Raw genomic sequence first — 21519 nt, 5'->3', positions numbered from 1 at the left:
CGCCATTAAGGCCTAAAACCATTTTTTCGAAATATCATGTGCATTCAATGTATTGCTACATACTACAAAGTGATGAGTCTTTCTCTAACTGCGCCAAGCCTTTGTTTCTTTTGATTTTGTATTCAGAAAACCCAGTTTACCAATGTGATGGGAAATCTTTTATGATGTCCTTAAAGACAGATTCAGAATTAAAATCATGTTCTGAATCTTTACCATCTATTTGTTGAACCTTATTAAAGTATTGTGACATTAAAAATTAACACTACATTTCGTAATGTAGTATGCAAGTTGTTTAATGTACTAATAACCTGTCTGGAATTTTCTGCCTCTAAATCAGCCGCGGCCCATGCAGGTAAGAGCTTTGGGGCGGTGGGTCTGGGTGTTTTTTTATTTTTTCCACAGACGTTGACGAGGGAAAATTGATTCTTTATTTAATTTTCTCTCGTGGCCCTCTGTCGAATCCGCCACAACCCGACCCCACCGCTTTTATCTGCATGGGCCGCAGCTGCTCTAAATGCTATGAAATGCAGATGTTAGAACAATAATACTTATGGTACTCAATTTACAAAAATGAGAAGAATTAAATTGTAGTTTGGCTCCGGATTCACGCTTTTGCCTGCAGGCCACGGCCAAATCACCAAGCTATTCTTTGCTAACATCTGCCACGTATTTCAATTGTATGAGCTTCACATTCTGTTTTCTCTATTTATCTATATAGATGTTGGAGATACCTTTTTTAAACCCTTTCTTAGTTTCTCTACACTGGCTCTTCCTTATATTTGCATACTACAAAAATATCCAGAGATACCGATGAACGTCTCACAATAGTTTAAAATATTCTTTTGAGTATATTTCCTGTGATGTCACAACTGTTTGTCTTGAGATTTAGGTTGCCATTAACTCCATGTAAATATCAGCCCATGGCCACCGTATTAGTCTTCTTATCTCTCCATTTAGAGGATACTCTCTAGACTTTATGCCTTTTAAATAGATCTATGCAACCTTTCTTGCAGTTGGAATGCCTTTTTTTGATCTCATCTTCGTTTTTGTAGGATGTAGCCTTAGCCAAGGTTCTGAGTGAGGTTACAAAAATGGCCACTGAGGACTCAGTAGTCGAACTTCAAGGGTGGCTTACAGGTTTTATTTGCAAGGTAGAATGTTTGCCAGGATCTGCTGTGGTGAACGCAGAACAGCAACCTTTCATGAAGTCAGTATTTTCCTCTTCCACAAGTAAGATTTGCTGTCTCCCTGAGAGGGCGATGTTAGCAATTGGAGTTCTTCTCTGACCTGTGGCGTGAAACTGTAACACAAAGTTTTTTGGACTTCATAGCAATCAGGTTGTTGGTTGGCTTTTTTTTTTTAAAGGAGGCAGTTTCTGTTGATGGATGGCACTACAACTATGCGCGATATCCGCAAAAGCGTGGACTGTGCACCTTGAAGTTGTGTTGAAAAACAGTGCTTTAGCTTGGGCTGTCAAAAAAAGCATCCATATTCATGATGTACTTTTGGTAGTGTAAAGTAGTTTGAGGGTGTATGAATTCCCCAAGATTTTGTCATGTAACCTTCATACTCATGGTCTGAAAGTGAGAGCATCAATAGGCATATATCTTGGCAATATCCTAAAATGCAAAATGTCCTACTTGTAGCTCTCTGCTTTTGCTGAGCACGGTTGCTATGCAGGATTGTCAGGAATCAGGCTCAGCAAAGGCAGTAATCAAACATTCGAATAATGAAGGCTGGAGATTGTGGAGAATAGAACAATATAAAATAAAGAGATTTAGGACACCAGGGGCCATATTATGTATGAGGGCGCACATTCCCTGTTTGCGCCTGGCGCACCTTAAAACAGGAGCGCTCAGCGCAAACAAAGAAAGTGCGCCCTATTACAAAGAATGCACTGCCCTCAGGGCAGTGGTGAAGTCGTGCTGCCCCAGGGCATGGAATTGTGTAGTTCTAGTTAGGACCATGTTTCCATAGGAAAAGCATTTTTTGGTTTGCTTATAACTTTGCCCTCATTTCATGAATCTTCACAAAACATTCTAAAAAGATAAATGAAGGTTCAAAATATAAAGTTATTTCTTGCCGGGTAAGACCGATCTAGAAAAGATCTGATTGGTTGCCACAACCCCAACAAAGATGGTATTGCTGATATTTTAGGAATCAAAAGCTCCCCTGTCCTGAAAATAAGTAAATAAAAACATATAGGGGGGACAAGATAGGGATACTCTGCTCCCCTACGCCTGGTGATGGGGGCACTGCAAATGCATCTGGGGCATAAAACAAACATGTGTATCGCTTTCTGAAAACTGATCACTGCCTCACCTTCTGTATTTGCAAAGATTCAGACAATGATGCGAGAAAACGAATCCCTGCCTGACACTGAGAAACTGGACCAACAGGAGTTCAATATGGATCTTGAAGAACAAGAAAGACTGCAAGCAGAGAGCCAGCAAGAAGTAGCCAGGGTATGTATTGGCTGCAGTTATACTACTTGATTGATTGTTGTGGCATCGCCCCTACACCCTACATAATTCCACATTCAGCACATCTAGATCTTTGAAAGGAATGTTGAAGATTTTGTGTTTATGTCTAGTAAGCATTTAACAATAAATAAATCCATCCATCTTTGTAAGAGCATACTCCAAATGCAATTGCAGAAACTCAAGACCGCATATATAGCGAGATGTGGCAAAGAGAACTTCCCACATTCCCTGAAGAATTAAGTACCTGAAAATAAATGTGTGTTTCCCAGACCATACTAAAACTTGAAGTACTAGATGTCCAGTAATACTGCAGAAACCCGAATCACTGACAGCCAAGACCAGACATTCAAACGACGAGAGGGTTACTGACATGAGTTCATTTCCACTGCACATCCTGAAACGTGCTTTGATGGGATTGCTTGAAAATGCTCTCAAAACTTATAAACAGGGTTTAGAGTTGGTACAGATTGGGTCCTATGGTAAATAACTTGGCTTTGGATTGAAAAAGTAATCCTTTCTAGATTTGTCACAAAATGTTTTTAAATTATATTTGTTTTTGTTTGTTTTTTAACTTCTTATTAATGATGTTCATATATTAACTTAGTAATATTAACTGAGTACATTTATTTATTTATTTATTTAGTTATTTATTTATGTTCTTGTATAGCGCAGGACTCGACCCCCTGAGGGGTATCTCCGCGCTTGCGCTTTAACCAAAGAGCCCAACCATGATCATAGACTGTGAGGCAATCAGTAATTCATATTTTAAGAGGCTGAATTTAGATATGTTTTTAGGGTCTTCCTAAAAGACTGAAAGTTGGTGATTTGTTTCGAAGTAGGGGGGAGTGAGTTGTATTTAGGTCACAATCGCACCACTCTACCAATACCTAGGATCATTGTAAGTTACAACACAGTATTTGTTTTCTATCTAAAGGAGCCAAGTTTCTGTGATTCTACGAAGATGTATTCATTGCACCAATAGATAGTTGTTGGTTGCTACTGTGGTGCTTTCTCAAAAAAGTTTAATCTGTATATCACAACCACACCTCCCAAATGTTGCCATGTTTCTGGTGTATCCTCACGCTTTTCAAATACAATACGCAGGAAGCAACGGAATGGCTCTTTGTTTTATTAAGAAGATTATAGGCTTTACAACTGAAGCGTTGCCTAAAGGACAGTAAAAACTAAGAGTGTATTTCATATACTTGCAGCAGTGAGAGAGATCTCAGCTAAGATTTAATATAACCACAGGTAATGCCATGTATTTTGCACCTAAAACCCTGTGGAACAGCCCACTATGTATAGGCATCGCACTAAAGTAGTGTATGAAAGGTTACAAAAACTGAGTTTGGCCAAACTAAATTGGTCACAAGAATTACCTGCATTTAACTACTCAGAATCCATATAGCAGTTCCAGTTCCTCAGACATGATGAAAGTGGGAAAGCCAGGGCAAACTAATCGTCAAAAAATGTCCTTAACTTGTTAAGGATTGTAAAAGGTGACACTCTTGTAAACCTAGAATATTATTATGGTGTTCAATAATATTCATAATTACCTAATTTATCTGACTTTTTAAAGGTGAGAAAGGAGATTGAGTTGGACAATCTTGCTAAACGTTACTTGCGGGACATCATCAAAAAAGAATGCTGGGACGCAATGGCAGTGAAAGGAAAGTCAGTTGTGGTAAGTTTCAATAGTTATGAAATAGATTTATTTAAATTCATCAGTTTTATAAAAAAAAATACTTACTTTGATAACTTTATTTCGGTCATAGACCATAAAAGTGCAATAAAATATGTACAAGCGCAATGTTAAAATATAAATGCATCAAGTTAAAAAGTTATTAAACAGTAGATATCAAAGTTAATAGTTATGAATGGAAGCAGTCGTCCCTTAGTCCTTGTGGATTATAACGGATCTTCTCCTCCACATACCGAGAAGAAACCTGGAAACAGCGAAGACAATGGGGGGGGGGGGTAGTATCATAGCTTAAAACTCTACGGGCGAGAGTACAGTGCCTGAAACCCAAGTTCTTGCAAAGTGGGATGATCCAACACTTCCGAATTTCGCCATCTGCCGGGCAGAAAAAGAGGACGTGTGTAATGTCTTCCCTATCATGATTGCAGGCAGGACAGTTAGGTTTCGTCGCTTTAGCCCATCTTGAAGTGAATTCTCCAACTGGCAGGGAGCCATGTCTCAGTTGAATGTAAAGCTTTCTTGCCAGTGGAGGTTGCACCGAGTCCAAAAACGCCTCCATCCTGAATTCATCTTTGGTTATCAGAAACTCATTAGATAGTCTGCCCAGGGATTTAGAGGAATGTAGCTTTTTGAGGTTATACGCTTTAACAGCTGCCACCAGGACAGACCTTTGGGTCCTCAAACAGCTAACCTCTGGTGTGTCCCAAAGATGTGGATGGCCGATTTGGTAGAAAAGGGACTTGACATGTGTTAGCCATGGTATGTTCTTGGTCTTTAGCTGCCCCCAAATGTTTTTAAATTCTGCTCTGAACGGTTCCAGCTCTGGAACAGACCAGAGCCTTCTCCAATAGAGCAGAGGTCGGGCTGCCGCCAGCTCAGTAATAGGTTCCAGGCCCAGGTCCAAACGTAGTGGGAGCAAAGGTGTACTTTGCGGGAGATCGAACAAATGCCGCATGAAAGAATGTTCTGCTTTCATCAGGTTACATGTGTTAGTGTGTCCCCAGAGTTCAGCTGCATATAAAGCTGCAGATCTGACCTGTATTTTATATATCTCTAGGGCAGGGGTAACCGGTTTGAAGGATGAGGCACTGCAAAATCTGCCTATGCCACCCACTATCTGTGCTAATCTCAGGGAGGATTTAGAGACGTGTTGGTCCCATATGAATTGTTCTGTCAGAGTCACTCCTAAGTATATGAAGGTCTTAACTCTCTCAAGAGGGGCTCCGTTTAGTGTGGGGTTGGGGCAGGTGTGCCTCGGGGGGGTTGAAGATCATAAACTTGGTTTTCTCCAAGTTGATCTCCAAGCCTCGCGTGGCACAAAAGGATACAAACCCATCCAAAACCCGCTGGATGCCCGATGATGTACGCGACAGCAACAAGGTGTCGTCCGCGAACATCAGAGCGGGCACCCTACCAGTTACCAGGCGTGGTGCATCATTGTCCTTGACACAATTAAGTCTGTCTATCAGGCCGTTAACATATAGGCTGAAAAGGGTAGGGGCTAGTACGCAGCCCTGACGTACTCCTCGTGTGATAGGGAAACAATCAGATAATTCCCCGTTCTTCCCACACCTCACCTGGGCATAATTCCCAGTGTGGAGCCGGATTATGGAGTGCAGTAAGTAGGGAGGGAGACCAAGATCCTCCAAGACCGTCCAGAGCCAATCTGACCTAGTGTTCGATCTTGGATTACCATGGTTTGATATAAGGTACCACAAAATATCCTGCACTTACTTTTTATGTCTGCCATTTTCCTGCCAAGTACTAGTATTAACTAATTTCCAAAATGTAGTTAGATGTTAGACCACGTTCAGAGAGCCACAGGGGCTACTGGGCCACATATGTGGTGTTTGAAGTTGTTTGCCACTAGTTTCCTGGGGTCCGCCCTACTATACCTCTTAAAACCGGGACAAGTACAACCCTTTCCCCAATTGGCTCTCAGGATAGTGAGAGCAAGCAGTCACAGACTTCTCAACAGGAAGTCTCTGAAGCAAGAACTCATCCAAAAGACACTATAAAATATGGTCCTGTCCAGTACTAGTGCTTTGACCAAAAGAAAGTAATCACTCAGTGTTACTCAGTACTACACAGCACGGTTCAGGGAATATAATTCAGTATTATATTCCTGACCTTAATAAATTGCTTCTCCCTTCTGTATAAACGGCCACTAACTGAGTCCACAGCATCTGTGATGCATGGGGTCTAATCCGGTACATGGCGCTGGTACAGGTGCAGCCACTCAGTTAACTCCAAGATGTATGTGTGGCAACACTTCAGTTTGGTTTTCTTTCAATGCGTTATTAGCAATAAGGTGTTGGCATCTAAAAAGTCTTAGTTCTTGCAGCTTGCTTCCGCTCCTTCTGAGTCTCTCATTTGCACGTGTTCAGCCTCATGGTTTCCCGCTTTCAGCAGTTGTAGTTGCTGTGGTGCTGGGAGGGGTGGATACTTTGACGGTGCAGAGATTTCTTCCAGCAGCTTCGAATCTTTGACAGATATGGCCTCCCTAGTGCTGGGACTGGAGGATTGCTGGTTTGGCAGGTGAGGTCTGCAGGCCAATTTTGACTTTGCAAATGGTTGTGACATTGCGACCTCTGGGACGGTCAGGGTGCACCACTCTGTATTGCAGGAGAACTTGTGCTCTCATGGCGGGGGCACTAATCTTTCATCCATGGTGGAACCCCAATTTTGCTCAGCGCTTGGTTTTTTTGTAAGGCGTGATGTGGTTCATGATTATAGCCAATTGGAGAGACTGGGGATCTTCCATACATGGGTTCGCTCCTGACTAGCTCCATTGCAGTCGCTCACTGTCTCTGCCTACTTGAAAACTGGGAAGACACTGAGCTTCCCCTAGTGGATATTCTGTTGCTGTTATCATTAACTTTTGCTCTGATAGACTTGTTGGGCCAAAAGACAATTGCACTGTCTCAAAGGCCAATCTCTTGGGTAATCACTAATGATTTGCTTCTGTGCTAGCCTATGCCTGTACCCTACCTTTGTCTCAGAGAGAGGAGAGAGGGAGAAGCTGGTATCGTAGGGAAACCTACCTTTTGTTAGACGCCATAGTGGGCATACCACCCTGTAACTGAACAACCTTTGTAATGTGTAATATTTAGTAAAGCTGTGTGATTAAAGTACTTTATTTTACTTTACAAAGTAGCATTCGGCTGGGCAGTACTTTATTGTATCTGTTGACTGGCTATTGATCTATGAGCTCTTTGTCCCCACACAACCTCTCAGAGAAGCTTATGACTTCCTGCCATTTTTACACAAAGAGTCAAGTGCAGAAAGAGTTTTACATTACCGAGTTTGCACAGTCATAGTAGGACTCATCTCAAAACACCAGTGACAAACAACCTCATCCACCACGGATGGGGCCCAGTAGTACCTGTCTGTGCTATGGCCACTGAATGGGGTCCGGAAGGCTGAATTGAAAGCATCACAATGACTCACACAGGAGAGATGTCATTTTCATATGTAGCTATATGAGAAATGAGGTTGTTGGTTGAAGGGAATGAGCCCTGTTTAAGCAACAGCTACAACCCCCGTCAGAGTGAACCACAATTATTCCCTAAATTAACCTGTGCTTAACTTCGCACTAAATTAACCTGTGCTTAGCTTGGTACAAAAGCAGTCAGGCAATGTGTAAAGTATTTATGCTAGAAAACAAGGGGAAGAGCAAGGGATGGTGTTTACCCGTGGTGAACGGAGAATACTCCTATTCCCCTGGTCAAGGACTAAGTAAAACAAATAGAGGAGTATCACCCGAAGTAAAGCTGAAGGTTTCCTAAAGGGGGGTTTTCAATGATGAAAGGAAAGGATTCATCCTTTTGTAAGAAACCCCTCACTCACCAACCTAGTGGTGACATGCTTCATCATCGGGGTCCACCCTGGTGGCCTAGCGTCACCAGGGTGTGCTTCTACACCTGTAGTACAGTGGAGCAGGTTGTGAATGTAGGTGCAAAAAAAGGAAATGTTAAAAATTGCCCTGGTTTAACTTGTAAAAATATGAATTTTATTTTAAAGCAACTGGACAATGTTAAAAGCAGCGGAAGGTAGAAGTAGGTTATTGGCGGTACACGTCACCGGTAAACTAATATGTCCCACCGTGTGATGAGCCTACCCCCTGCCCGCCGAAGCATTTGACAGCACTTAAATAAGTTTTTTGCTTTTCTTATTACACATGCTCATCAAAAAAATATTTGAGCATTTTATCACTGGCAATTTTGCTAAGAGGTACACGAGGATTTAGGATAGGGTGTGCCTTTTAGGGTGCCCACACCGTCCATCTCCTTGTTCATGGTCCTGATGAATACCGGGTACTCACCCATATGGTAGAAACATGTTGACCAACCCACCACTACACATATAGAGATACCTTGGTCGTAACTTCCCTCCCAGTATCTCGCCACTCTTTTTTAACATTATCCAGTTGCTTTAAAATAAAATTCATATTTTTACAAGTTAAACCAGGACAATTTTTAACATTTCCTTTTTTTGCACCTACATTCACAACCTGCTCCACTGTACTACAGGTGTCGAAGCACACCCTGGTGACACTAGGCTACCAGAGTGGACCCCGATGATGAAGCATGTCACCACTAGGTTGGTGAGTGAGGGGTTTCTTACAAAAGGATGAATCCTTTCCTTTCATCATTGAAAACCCCCCTTTAGGAAACCTTCAGCTTTACTTCGGGGGATACTCCTCTATTTGTTTTACTTAAAGTATTTATACAGCACACAAACAGTAATAGAGTAAACACACAACACTAGAAAAATCCCACACCAACTTAGAAAAATAGAACACAATGTAATACATTATTTGATACCAAAACAACAAAAATCCAATCAGTAGAACCGAGAACTTGATTTTTTGCAAACACAAATACTTTACAAATCTACAAATGCAGGGTTGACAACAATCCATGGCAATCCGTGGGTTGAATGCAGCAATTCAAATATCTGTGATCTGCTCAGATTGAAACCCACCATAAGATTCAGTATGTTATTAATTGAATTCTGTAAGCAGGTAACTGTCAGGCATTATCATATTTTATGACTCTAGAACTCAAACCCTTTTCCATATGGCCATCAAAGATTTGAGACTAATATGCTATGCGTTTACTTATGCAGGGGATCCAAAAGAGTCTGTCTTTTGTTGTGTAATGTGCAGATTCAGACCAAACTTTCTCTCACTGATACCGTTAGAAACTTCTCTTAGATGGTTTAAAAGACCATATTCTGAATAATCTGATCTTGTATGATGAATTTTATCCATCGCCACAATCACATCAATTTCTGGAGACATATAAATTCAGCGCACAGGCTTCTAGCATATTTCCCTTGATTTTCTATATGTGTGGTTCATTCTACATCACATTAAACATTCTGGGTGTCATAATTTAGAAGAAGAAATCTGTTTTAATGTAATCTGCTTTTCCACCCATTTAGGTTATGTTTATATCATTTCTTATATTTTTTATTGAAAATAATGTTTTAACAAATAATACATTAAATGTGTACAACGTACACAGCACTGCCATTGATGTTGATTTCACAGAAATAAAATAAATTGATCAGTAACAGTGTAAAAAGTTAGAAGATAGACATCAAAGGTTCTCATGTCATGAAAATCACTTTCATTAGTGATATTCGCAATATCCATGCCACATAAATCGGTGAACAATTATCACCATTCTGTAATTATTGTTGGATATTTTTTCCAGCCATAATCTTGCAATTCTTAGCCAGCTCAGAATGATTGCCGCTAAAACATTACCCTTAAACCTTTTGTGAAATTACTTCATCAAAGCCCAGTATAACACATTTTGGAGTATAGGGAATTGTAATACCAAGAAGTTGCCTTAATTTCTGTATTACGTGTTGCCAGTTTGTCTGAATCTCTTGACACTGTATAACTATATGAACAGTATTGGCATTGGTATCATGGTATATAAAGCATGTGTGCCCACATGCATCAAGCATTTTTGGAATCGCAAACGGTGCGATTCCTTAAAATCGGCCGTTTGCGATTCCAAAAATGCTTTTTGGGATGCATCATTGCTTTTTCATGAAAATCGCTAATTTTGCGATTTTCAAAAATGCGATTGCATTTAAGGAATCGCAATTTTGCGATTCCTTAAATGCAATGCATCATTCTTTGAAAAAATTGCGATCTTGAAGATTGCAAGTGCAATTTACCACGAGGTTGAACCTCGTGGTAAATTGCGAAAAATGTTTAAAATGGTCAAATTTACATTTTAAACAATGTCATGTTACAGACACACATGTCCTTAGGACATGTGTGTGTGAAACATCCATTTAAAAAAACATTTCACGGGTGCAGGGGGGGGGGTCCTTTGGACCCCCCCCTGCACCCATGGAATGCCTCAACATTATGTGAATTCAAAATTGCGAATTCGCAATTTCCATTGATTCCTATGGGCCTTTTGGCCCATAGGAATCAATGGGAATAGCGAATTCGCAATTTTGAATTCGCATAATTTTTGCGATTCGGTAAAAATTGCGATTTTTACCGCATCGCAAAAATTATGCACTTTCTGTGATGCATCCCGTTTTGCGAATCCATATTTGCGATTCGGTAAAAATCGCAAATTTGGAAACGCAAAACGGGAGTTTGATGCATGTGGGGGTTAGACTCTGTTTGAATCCCCCATCTGAACATTCTCTCTGGTGTGTAGATTGTACTCTGGATGCTTTTAAAGTGATACATTTCTATATCTGGATATACTTTGGAACCTATGACTCTGCATAATAGTTTTTTCAATGTGAGTCACTTAAATTGATTTAGAGAGTTTGGAGGAAAGTCTGTTGGCTATGTATTTCAAGTTATATGGTTGCTTTTTCAGAAATAACATGCATTCTCTTATAGGGGATTTCCATTTATAGCCATAAGCCCTGAATAGTCCCACCCATGTGCAGGGACCCCGGAGCACTTCGTCAATATATACTTAAGTGTAGATTTTTGCCTTTCTTTGGGAAGGCAAGTAGAGACACGTAATAAAGAAAACAGAAAAAACAGCCTATAAGCATTAGGTACAATGGTCCACTTATTCACAATGAGCTACAAAAAGGGTCGGAAGGAAGCATATATGTATCATTTTATGATGCCTTAGGAAACGGTGTATATCTTCCTCACAAACCCTTTTCATGATAGAGAAGAAGGAGAAAACGACAGTGTCGCCTCATAGGCTGCCATTAAACGGTTAAAACTAAAGACTGTGCCTTTAAGAACCCCAGAGACCACCAGTATCCCATTTTGTTTTCCTCATCAAAATTCTGAAACATATAGGTAACAACACCTTTACATAAAGTTTTTCATCTCTCCCTGGCTCTTTTTGTTTTTTACTGACAGAAAATGGTGGTATTTTTGTAAAAAAAAATGCCATCTTTATTTGACACGTGCCCAGAGCACAGTAGAAAGAAGGCCAAAACAGAAGGTCCAGCTTCCACCATGGCTCTGTCTTTAACCTCCAGGGGACGTAGGAGGTCTGAAAACGCAATTTCTGGCCAAAGACGACATTGCTCCCGGTCGATGTCGAGAGGATCGACGTTGATTCAAGGTACGAGCCGACCTGTTCGTCTTCAACAGCTGGTTCGACGTTGAGGAAACGACATCGATCATCATCGAGGCAACCCCTGGTAATGTCAAAAGACCATACGACATCGACTTGCAGACACCATACGACATCAAGGAGTGCTCGGTCGTAAGGAAGGAGTGGCTTGATGGTAAGGCATCGAGGGAAGTCGACGTTGAGGAGTGCTATACCTTGCAAACATCGTAGTGAGATGTGAAGAGTTTCTTGATGTCACGAGGACAACAGGAGTCAAGGAAAAAGTGGAAAAGAATATATTTGACTCTTGACTCTCAATATTCTAGAGCGTATTCACCCTCTATTGTGGTACCATCTTCTCCTTCTCCTACTCTCACTTTGCCTGTGCTACCTCCTAATCCTCCACCCCACCACCCCTACCTCCTCTACCAGTAGGGCCTCTTCCAATAGCACCAGTTCCTCCTAGAGATGCAACTCCCAGAAATAGGTTGCGCTCTTGAATGCCCCATGCTCTCACCATCATTCTCATCATAATCCAAGGCGCTCACCAATATCTTAGACATAGACACCATACAAGATCAAGATCCAGGTCTCATCGTAGACATACAGATACTTCCTCCTGATCTACAAGAGGATACTCTCCAACGCTATTACATTATCCACTGGCCTGTATCTCCCCTGTGGATGATATCACATCCTTCCAAGAGGTTTTGGTATGTGAATCAGCCAAACTAAATATACAGATTTGGTACTAACACCTTCCACATCTGTAATATATGAAACTCCACATCAACGAGCAGCTTTAAGGCCACTACTTCCACTGGTCCCTGGCCTTCGAGAACCTACTATGGAGCTGTTTTTGACACCAGCCAATCTTAAGCCTGCTGTGTCGAGGCTGCAGAAGAAATGCCGTCCCCCAAACAAAACCTTTTATTCCTCCACTCTGATCCCCCTACAGATTCTATAGTGATATTGGCAGCTAAGAAACACTACTCTACTGCTCCGTCATCATCGGCTCCTCCGTATAAAGAGAACAGGAAACTGGACATGGCAGGCCGCAAATTATACAGCACTGCCTCAAAATGAATGAAAGTAGCCTGCGGAACAGACCTTTTAGGCAGATATGATAGAGCCCTCCGGGGCTTTATCCAGCATTTCACTGAGTATCTCCCAAGAGATAAGAAACAAGACTTTCTGGAGATCGTACAGGAGTGAGCGATGGTATCTAATCAAGTGCCACTCATGGTTATTGTCATGGAGTAACCTTAAGGAGACATGCTTGGTTCTGGTTAACATCCCTCAAGCCCGAGAGTCAGCAATGCATACCAAATCTTCCATTCTCAGGCTCCATGCTCTTTGAAAGTCACGCTTACGATGAAATGGCATGGACGAAAAGCTAAATGGACACTCTGAAAGTGGTGGGTCTAGAGAGACTAATGGAACAAAGAAAATCTTTCAGACACTAACAGCGTTGCTTTTATTCTCAGAGGGTTCCAACCCCTCAGTTGTAGACAGGCAGAACTCAGCAGCAACACAAGATCTTTCCTGTGACAACGCAAACAGACAAGAGAACACTCGACCCATCAGCCTGACCAGGGAGGTAACAGGCAACAGCATCCAAAACATGAGTCCTTTCTTCCCCCTCTTCCATTACCCACTCAGAGAAACATAACTTATTATCTGACAGAGTGGCAAAACATCACAAAAGACACCTGAGTTCTGAATATTGTGCAAAATGAATATTGTGTCAAGTACACAAGTCCACCACCATCCATCGCTCCCAAATCGTTCAATTTTCATCTCACATGGCTAAGGTCGGAGGTCAACATCCTATCACAGAAAAAAGCTGCGGAACCTGTTCCCCACAGTCAGTTTTCAGGTACTTCCTGGAGAAAAAGAAGGACAAAAAACGAATTCAGACCCATTCTTGATCTCAAAATAGCCAACACATGGATTTAGTGAGAATAGGTCCAGATGCTGGGGGAGTGGGGCGGGAGGGGGGGGGGAGCTTGCCACGATCCAAGATGGCCGCGTAGAAGGAGAGTTCCGCAAGCCATCGGCGCCACAATCAAACAATCCGGCCATTTAACCACCATTTATTAATACTATCGACTGAGGAATGCTCCTGAACAACAGCACCACAGATTGATACGTTCTGGGCCCGATCAAGTGAACTACAAGAGCGGCGGCTGAGAGTGAGGCCTTCCAGCCATGTTGCGGGGAGAAAAATAATCGAGCACCTCCTGGCCCTACACAGAAGCTCTCCCTGAGAGCCGAGACTGGAGCTGCGCACTCCGGAACAGTGTGGCGACGGCCCTGAGACCTGCAGTGAGACCCGACCGGAGCCCTGTGGTATCAGTGAGTGCCCTCAGGAGGTGGGGTCATGGTGAGGCTGCGGCCACGAGCCAGGCTTGACCTGACCTGCGCGCGTGGCGGGGTGTGAGCAGAGTGAGGAAAATTTGACCGGGGCACTCGCTCGGCGTGAAACGCTGCTCATTACAGCTCATCACTGCGGATCCTGGAGACCGCGTACGCCTGATGATAAAAGGGCCCCACTGAACTGGAGGCTGGGTGTGCTACTGTACTGCGACGCACTGGATGACAGATCCTTGAGCTGGGGCCTGCTGTAGCACACTGACATCTGCATAACCATACATTGCCTGCAAGCCGGAATAGCCAGAGAGATTGCTGCTGGTTGCAGAGAACCACTGAAGTAAAGCGGTGTGCGTTACGGCCATGGTAGGCTTGCACTAACCCCAATCTGTGGCAGGACGAGAGGCTGGAGGGGAGGCGACCTGATGGTGTCCACTCCGCTTGCAGAGGACCCCCTGTGCATGGATCAACATTAGCGCTTCGCCATCTGCCATTGCTACATTGCCCAGGAGGGTGGATACGAATAGGGAACTTGGCTCTTAGCTGCCCTTTCTTGCGGACATACGTCCAGCACCCTGACTACTGCCCGACCACCGGCTTTGCAATTACACGTTGTGAGAAATGGTGCCGGTTACTACACCCAGACTTACCTTTAACGGGACAGTCACGCACTAAGGGCAACGATGGGGATAGTGCAGAAGGTGCTCCATTAATTGAGAGCTGTCACTTTCCTCCACAGGGCGGGAATCTGCGTGCTTGGAATCAAGCCCACCCTCATGCATACACCTGATAGGGAATATCCAATGGAGGAGAAAAGGAGGCCGCGTCATCAGGAGGAGGACGAAGCAACCAGGAAACAGATGATGAATAGGAAGAAGACGCCAGAGGGACCGGAGCCAAGAACACCAAAAAGAAAGTGGAAGACCAGGCAGTACCAGCAGGGAGCAACTACCTGGGAGCGGAGACAACCGCAGGCGAGACCAAAGAAGAACCAGACGAGTGGTGGGACGAGTGGTGGACGCCGGAGGACACGCAGGAATAGTCGTAACTTAGGAGAGTTGCGGCTTGAGGTGGTACGTGTCGGGGCACGGGGGAAAAGGGGTGCCAGTGTGGGTGGCGGGTGAAAGAGAAACGCACTCTGTACATTTAAACCGCGCCACCCCACAACCGGTTTTTGCACCTTTTAGCAACGTATAAACCTTAGCACTCACCTATACCCCAATTTTTTGGACCGCTTTTTGACCACCTTTACACTTTCTTTTTGGTGCACTTTTTGTTATTTGTTTTTTTTTCTTTGTTCATCCCACAGCTTGTGAAAAGGGAGAAAGTAGGGAAGGACCCTGAGGGAAGGGACCGTGCTTCTAGCACCGCCTTCTTTTACTAGTACCCCAAACAAGCACAAACCTCACCTTGGTGTGGTGGTAGAAACAGTACAGCACACATAGGGATACTTATTGTCTCTTTTTCCTCCTTTGGGTTATCCTGCCCCCTTAACCTCCTGGGAAGTGATCTTCTCTGGACCACCTCCCCGGGAGAAAGAGTGAATGAGTGAAGCAAGATCTGAGAAGCATCACTGAACGACAAAGACCCATCACCCGGATGTACACCAGCAGAAAAGACTCTTTGAACACCCTGTGAACCTGTAATCCTGTCTGCATTTGTTGCTATCCTGACAATAAAACCCTCACTATACACCACTTATGGCCTCCTCTCTTCTGTTTCCACCCATCCCTCCAACACACGTGCACTACAGCGCAGAGACTTTGACATAACCAGGCATTAACCACGTAGGAGATCTACATAACACGCGACTGGGCTACTTCTTGGTTCGCCCTAACTGGAACCTTTGATCAGACCAGCGACGAATTCCCCTACACCTGAAGCCACACGCTCCTGAATTGCCAATATAATAGCTAAAACCATGGGTCGAGTGGACAAAACGCAAACCAAGTTGCCTTTTGATGCTAAAGCCACCAGACATAAGGAACCTGATCGGGTTCGATCTGCGGACGCCAGAACGGAGGAGTCGGAGGAGGAGGCTGGAGACGTGAAGCAAATGTTCGCCACTATCCAAAAAAGTCTAATGACTATGGATGGGAAAATAGATTCATTAGTCTATTGTATGGATAGAATGACCGAGAAACTAGATAAGCAAGCCGAGTGCACCGATATGGTAGAAAGGCGAATCACGGAGGTCGAAGAAGCCCAAACCACATCAGACCAAAAGCAGAGACAAATGGCTAAAACTATCTCGGACCTGCAGGATAAAACAGAAAATTTGGAGGCCCGCTCACGCGGTAGTAACCTGCGCATAACGGGCCTGCCAGAGACCACGTCAATGGGAAATGTAGAGCACTTCACTGAAAAGCTCCTGATCACTTTACTAATCAGTGATGTTTTTTCGGACATGTTTGTTGTCGAGAGGGTGCATCGTTCACCAGGGCCGAGACCTGCTCCGGGTGCCCCGCCGCGCCTGGTGATAGCTAAGCTCCTGAATTACCGTGACTCGGCTTTGCGGCATGCTAGAGAACTAGGGGAACTCAAATATGAGGGCTCATCCATCTCCCTCTACCCAGACTTCACGGACAGGGTACAAGAGGCGCACCACCAATTTAACCGCCTCAAACAATGACTCCGGGATCAGAACATCACCTACGCCATGCTATATCCTGCCAAGCTGAAAGTCACCATGGATGTCTCTGTGCGCATCTTCACAGATCCGAAGCTGTTGCAGAAGGCTCTGAAGGACATACTCAAGAAAGCGAGGAAAGAATCGAAACAGGACAGAGCAACGGCAGAAGAGATGGAAGAAAGAGGCAGCTCTCTAGAGAGCAAACTGCCAATTATAGCAAGCCACTATGACACAATTATAGCTTATGGGCACTAACCTGCTTCTCCTGACGTGGAACTTCAGAGGCCTTAATGATCAACGTAAAACCAGGAAGGTTATGTCTTATCTCGAAAGGCGCAATGTGGATGTGGCTCTCATCCAGGAGATGCACCTCCCTGTGTTGGACCTCTCACAACTCAGGAGCAGAGTAAGGGGCACGTTCCACGCAGCAGGGTTCACCTCACACACCCGAGGGGTACTGACATGGATCAACCCTGCATCAAACTCACACTTGAAGAATTGCACACTGATGCTGATGGCCATTATGTGAAATCTAGATGCAGCGGGAAGAGCATAGACGAACTACTGATAAATGTAAATGGCCCTAACTTTGATTGCCCGCAATTTTATTCAGACCTCCTGAATATAGCTAGACTGTTGCCTGACGCACCACAGATCTGGAGGGGAGGGGACTTTAACTGTACGTTCCACCCTGACCTTGATCGCTCTGGAGGTCCACCAATACGCCGCACGCAGGCTGCAGAAGTCAAATTAGCCACACTAACAGAGTTAAACATGTTTGATGGGTGGCGTTATCGTTCACCTCTACCTGGGGCTACACACTCTACGCTGCGCTCCACAAACTACACGCCAGAATAGATTACTGGTTCCTATCAAGGACACTACAAAATTCTCTTAAAGATTGTGAGGTGCTGCCCATAACCTACTCTGATCACTCCCCGGTGCTCCTGGTCTTGACTGCTCCAACCAAAAGACCGCCCCCTTTATATGGCGGTTTCCTCCCTATGCATTATCGGATGAGTTATTTAGAGCAGAGATGCTGGAGGCTATGGAAACCTTCTTTGAGACAAATATATGGTCTGGCCCGCACTTCACCACAGTCTGGAAAATGTTCAAGGTATACGTAAGGGGTGTGGTGATATCCAAACACTCTGGCGTGCGCAAATCGATTAGAGACCGACTGAAGCGTCTAGATAAACACTAGCAGATCTAGAGAGAGCGACACAGACCAATGATGATCCCACACTGCAAGACACACTAAAAGCTACACTAGAAGAATACCACACTGAGGCAGATAAGGAAGTGAAACTCCTGGGTAAATATGCAATAGCCAGGGTATATTGAGAGGGAGAACGCCCAGGTGCCACCCTAGCTAATCTTACAAAAGGTCATAGAGCTACCTCACATCCCCTAGAATTGAACACTGATAACGGAACAGCGCTAAAAGACCCGGAAGAAGTGGTGGGTTGCTTTAGAGAATATTATACGACTCTCCATCAATCTACATCAAATGTCGCACAACCTGAAATCTTAGAATATTTGGAATATATCAAATTGCCATGGCGTTTGGATTATCATAGAGAATACCCGACGCGCCCACTTGAGTCATGGGAAATTAAAGCGGGTATCTCTGCAATGCATGCCGGTAGTGTGCCAGGGCAGGACGGACTTACGGTGGGGTTATATAAAGCATTTCAGGACTTACTGGCTCCACATCTGTTCACTTTGTTTGAAGAAGTGGCTGAGGAGGACACAATGCCCCCACAATGAGAGAAGCACTCTTAGTAGTCATACTGAAACCAGGCAAACCCGCAAATTGTTGCTCATGCTATCGTCCTCTCTCTCTACTGAATGTTGACGCCAACATATTTGCCAAGGTCCTAGCAAATAGGCTAGCTGCATTAATGCCAACCTTGGTGGGTCTAGAACAATCGGGCTTTAACCCAGAACGCACTCTTACATACAACCTCCGCACAGTATTCAGTGCCATACAACACACTGCCCCTGATACAAAAGCGGCAGCAATATCTTTAGATGCTGAAAAAGCATTTGATTCGGTGGAATGGAGGTTCATGCTGCAAACCTTAGAGCGTATTGGGCTGGGAAGCGTTTGCTTAAGCTCAATTAGCACACTCTATAGAAACAGCTAGAGGGAAGGAGGGAAGGTGGGCCCGCTGAAAATATCCAGAGGTACCAGACAGGGCTGCCCCCTGTCGCCATTATTGTATGCATTAGTAGCTTAACCATTGGCGTGCACACTGCGTGAGTACCATAGCCATTGGGGGATACGATTTCCGAACTACAACCTTATTGTCTCCTCATACGCTAATGACACTCTCCTGTAAATTAGAGACCCAGCCACCAACGTGTCTCCTGTGCTGCGTGAAATAGTACCCTTTGGCGAACTATCGGGCCTTAAAATAAACTGGTCAAAATCGGTGATATTCCCTCTGACTCCAGCAACTACCCCAGAGGAATTGGATTCCCAGTACGGTACTTGGAGGTGCAATACACACAGATTCAGATCTCGTTTTCTGAGAGAACTATGGCCGTGCAGTGGCTAAGTTAGAAAACGACATTGCGCGCTGAATTCGCCTCCCCCTTTCCCTACTAGGCAGAATATCATTAATGAAAATGGTGGTTCTTCCCCGCTTTCTCTTTCTATTTATTAACATACCTATGGTCCTACCAGCCCAATTCTTCAAGCATATTGGCTCGTAGTTAATTAAATTGGCATGGGCCAATAAACAACCCGAGCCTCCTGGAAACTGATGGGCAAGGTATGGAGGGCAGCTCCTAGGAACCTAAGCTCATTGTATTTTAACTGTGACATTTTTAAAACTATTTTTTATTTCACACTGTAGATTGCAGCATTGTGTGTTAATTTTGCGGGGGTATCTAAGACACTTTCCGGTCCACCGCAATCCCTTCTAGTGATTGTTTGTGTGGAGAGAGTAGTCTTTCCTTGATCTTTCAGGGGAAATTCAGCAGGCGGTTGGCGGTCTAGTTGTTCTTTCGCCAACACGGCACTAACATAAATTCCAGCTGCCGGGCGGACGCGTGCAGCGGTTGTGCCGAAGGTGCGCCAAAGGCAAGCCTGTCTGCGCCAGCCAGCGCCAGAACGCCGACAGCTGCCAGGAAATGCTGCCATCCCCACTGCAGGATCTCGGGGAGAGCAGATTGACCTACACGCGGGAGAATCCCCCATCATATTGCCCCAGGGACACAGAGCGGTGGATAGATGAGGGTAAGAGGTCTTAGATTAAGGGATGCACTAATTGTCAGTGGCTCCCGGTTAAACAGCTAGCTCCCTCTTCCAACATTCAGTCTGGGAGACAGGAGAATTATTGGGAGAGCCGGGGGGAGTATTGGGACTGGGCAGGACAGACGGAGACCTTGCATCCGGGGATTATACCTGAATGCCAGGTCTCTTCCCAAACATGCAATGGAGACCTGGGACCTACTAGAAGACCGGAAGCCCGATATATGTTTTTGTACAGAAACATGGCTCAATAATGATGTTACACCCATCTTAGCAGTGGCCTTTCCGGATGACTATGCATTCATCAGACTGGATAGGACGGGAAAACGAGGAGGAGGGCTAGCCAGTGCCTCGCGGCGCCCCTATTAGATTAGGACGATTGATAGAATCTCGTTGGCTAGTATGGAGCTCCTTATTTTTAGAGTAGAGTCCAACCTGGTTATAGAATGGACAGGAGCACTGGTATACCATCCGCCAGGGAGCAGTAACAAGGAGTTTGGCTCTATATGACTAGAGTCTGGTACCCCATATTATTAATACTAAAAAGTTCCTACTGTTAGGGGATTTTAATCATCATTTAGAGATGCCCTCTAATTCGGACTCAGCTAATCTGATTGCCATAATGGAATCTCTCGGGCTATCTTTGAGAACTATTGGTCCTACTCATACTGCAGGACACACATTCGATGCATATTTTCCAAAATAACAGATCTGGCCACTGAGCCTCCGCAGGTACTAAGCTGGACTGACCACATGGCACTGAGTTTTTCAGTGATGTCTGCCCATTCAGTACAAAAGGGACAAGGTCAGAGGAGCCATTGGAGACCTTTGTCGAGGGTAACTGCCTCCGCTTCTGGAATGACATATGTGGATCCCCTGCTTAACTTGGAAGTGGGCCCTAATGTGGCCTGGGAAAAATTGAAGGGAGCAATTCAGGTAGCCTTAGACATCATAGCCCCACTAAAAAGAGTTAGTACCCAGAAGAGGGCAGCTCCGGCCCCCTGGTATTCGGATACTCTTATAAAGAAAAAGCTAAGAATACAGTTTTGGAGAGGAGATGGAGAAATTCAAAGAGGGAGCAAGACGAATTGCTATACCAGAAATCACACAGAGATTATTTAAATAGCTGTTAAACAGCAAGAAGTATACACCTTGGTGTACGCATCATTGAGGCCAAAAATTCATCCAGGGAACTTTATAGGATACTGAAGGAATTTACAAACGCTAAGGTGAACAATGTGGCACCTCCCCCTACACAAGAACTATGTGAGGACTTAGCCAGGCAATTCACTAATAATATCGACCTGATTTTGAGACAACTATGGTGGAACAAGGAGAGGAAAATGCTCCTAAAGAACTCTTGCTGGAAGAGGTTGCCCCCCATAGGTTAGACTCTTTTGCCGCTATGACCAGTATGCAAGTTGGAGCCCTACTAAGCCGTGTAAAATCGGGTTCACCATCTGACCCGGTGCCACCAACAGTAATGTCAATTCTCAGCC

At 44.3% G+C, this 21519-nt stretch overlaps 1 protein-coding gene across 2 annotated transcripts in view; it reads left to right on the top strand.

The window, feature by feature from the left end:
• The window catches only part of CFAP43 (cilia and flagella associated protein 43), a 922989-nt gene that overhangs the window by 442990 nt on the left and 458480 nt on the right, over nucleotides 1-21519 (top strand). For both annotated transcript variants that reach the window (XM_086922745.1, XM_086922746.1), the window contains 2 exons: nucleotides 2340-2465; nucleotides 4063-4167. In XM_086922745.1, the coding sequence (XP_086778871.1) occupies nucleotides 2340-2465; nucleotides 4063-4167 (231 nt within the window). The remainder of the gene's footprint in view (nucleotides 1-2339; nucleotides 2466-4062; nucleotides 4168-21519) is intronic.

This window comes from Lissotriton vulgaris, chromosome 5, assembly GCF_964263255.1.
Source record: "Lissotriton vulgaris chromosome 5, aLisVul1.2, whole genome shotgun sequence".
Taxonomy (NCBI): Eukaryota; Metazoa; Chordata; class Amphibia; order Caudata; family Salamandridae; genus Lissotriton; species Lissotriton vulgaris.
The sequence above is the reverse complement of the archived record's forward strand: the minus strand, read 5'-3'. Positions and strand labels throughout refer to the sequence as shown.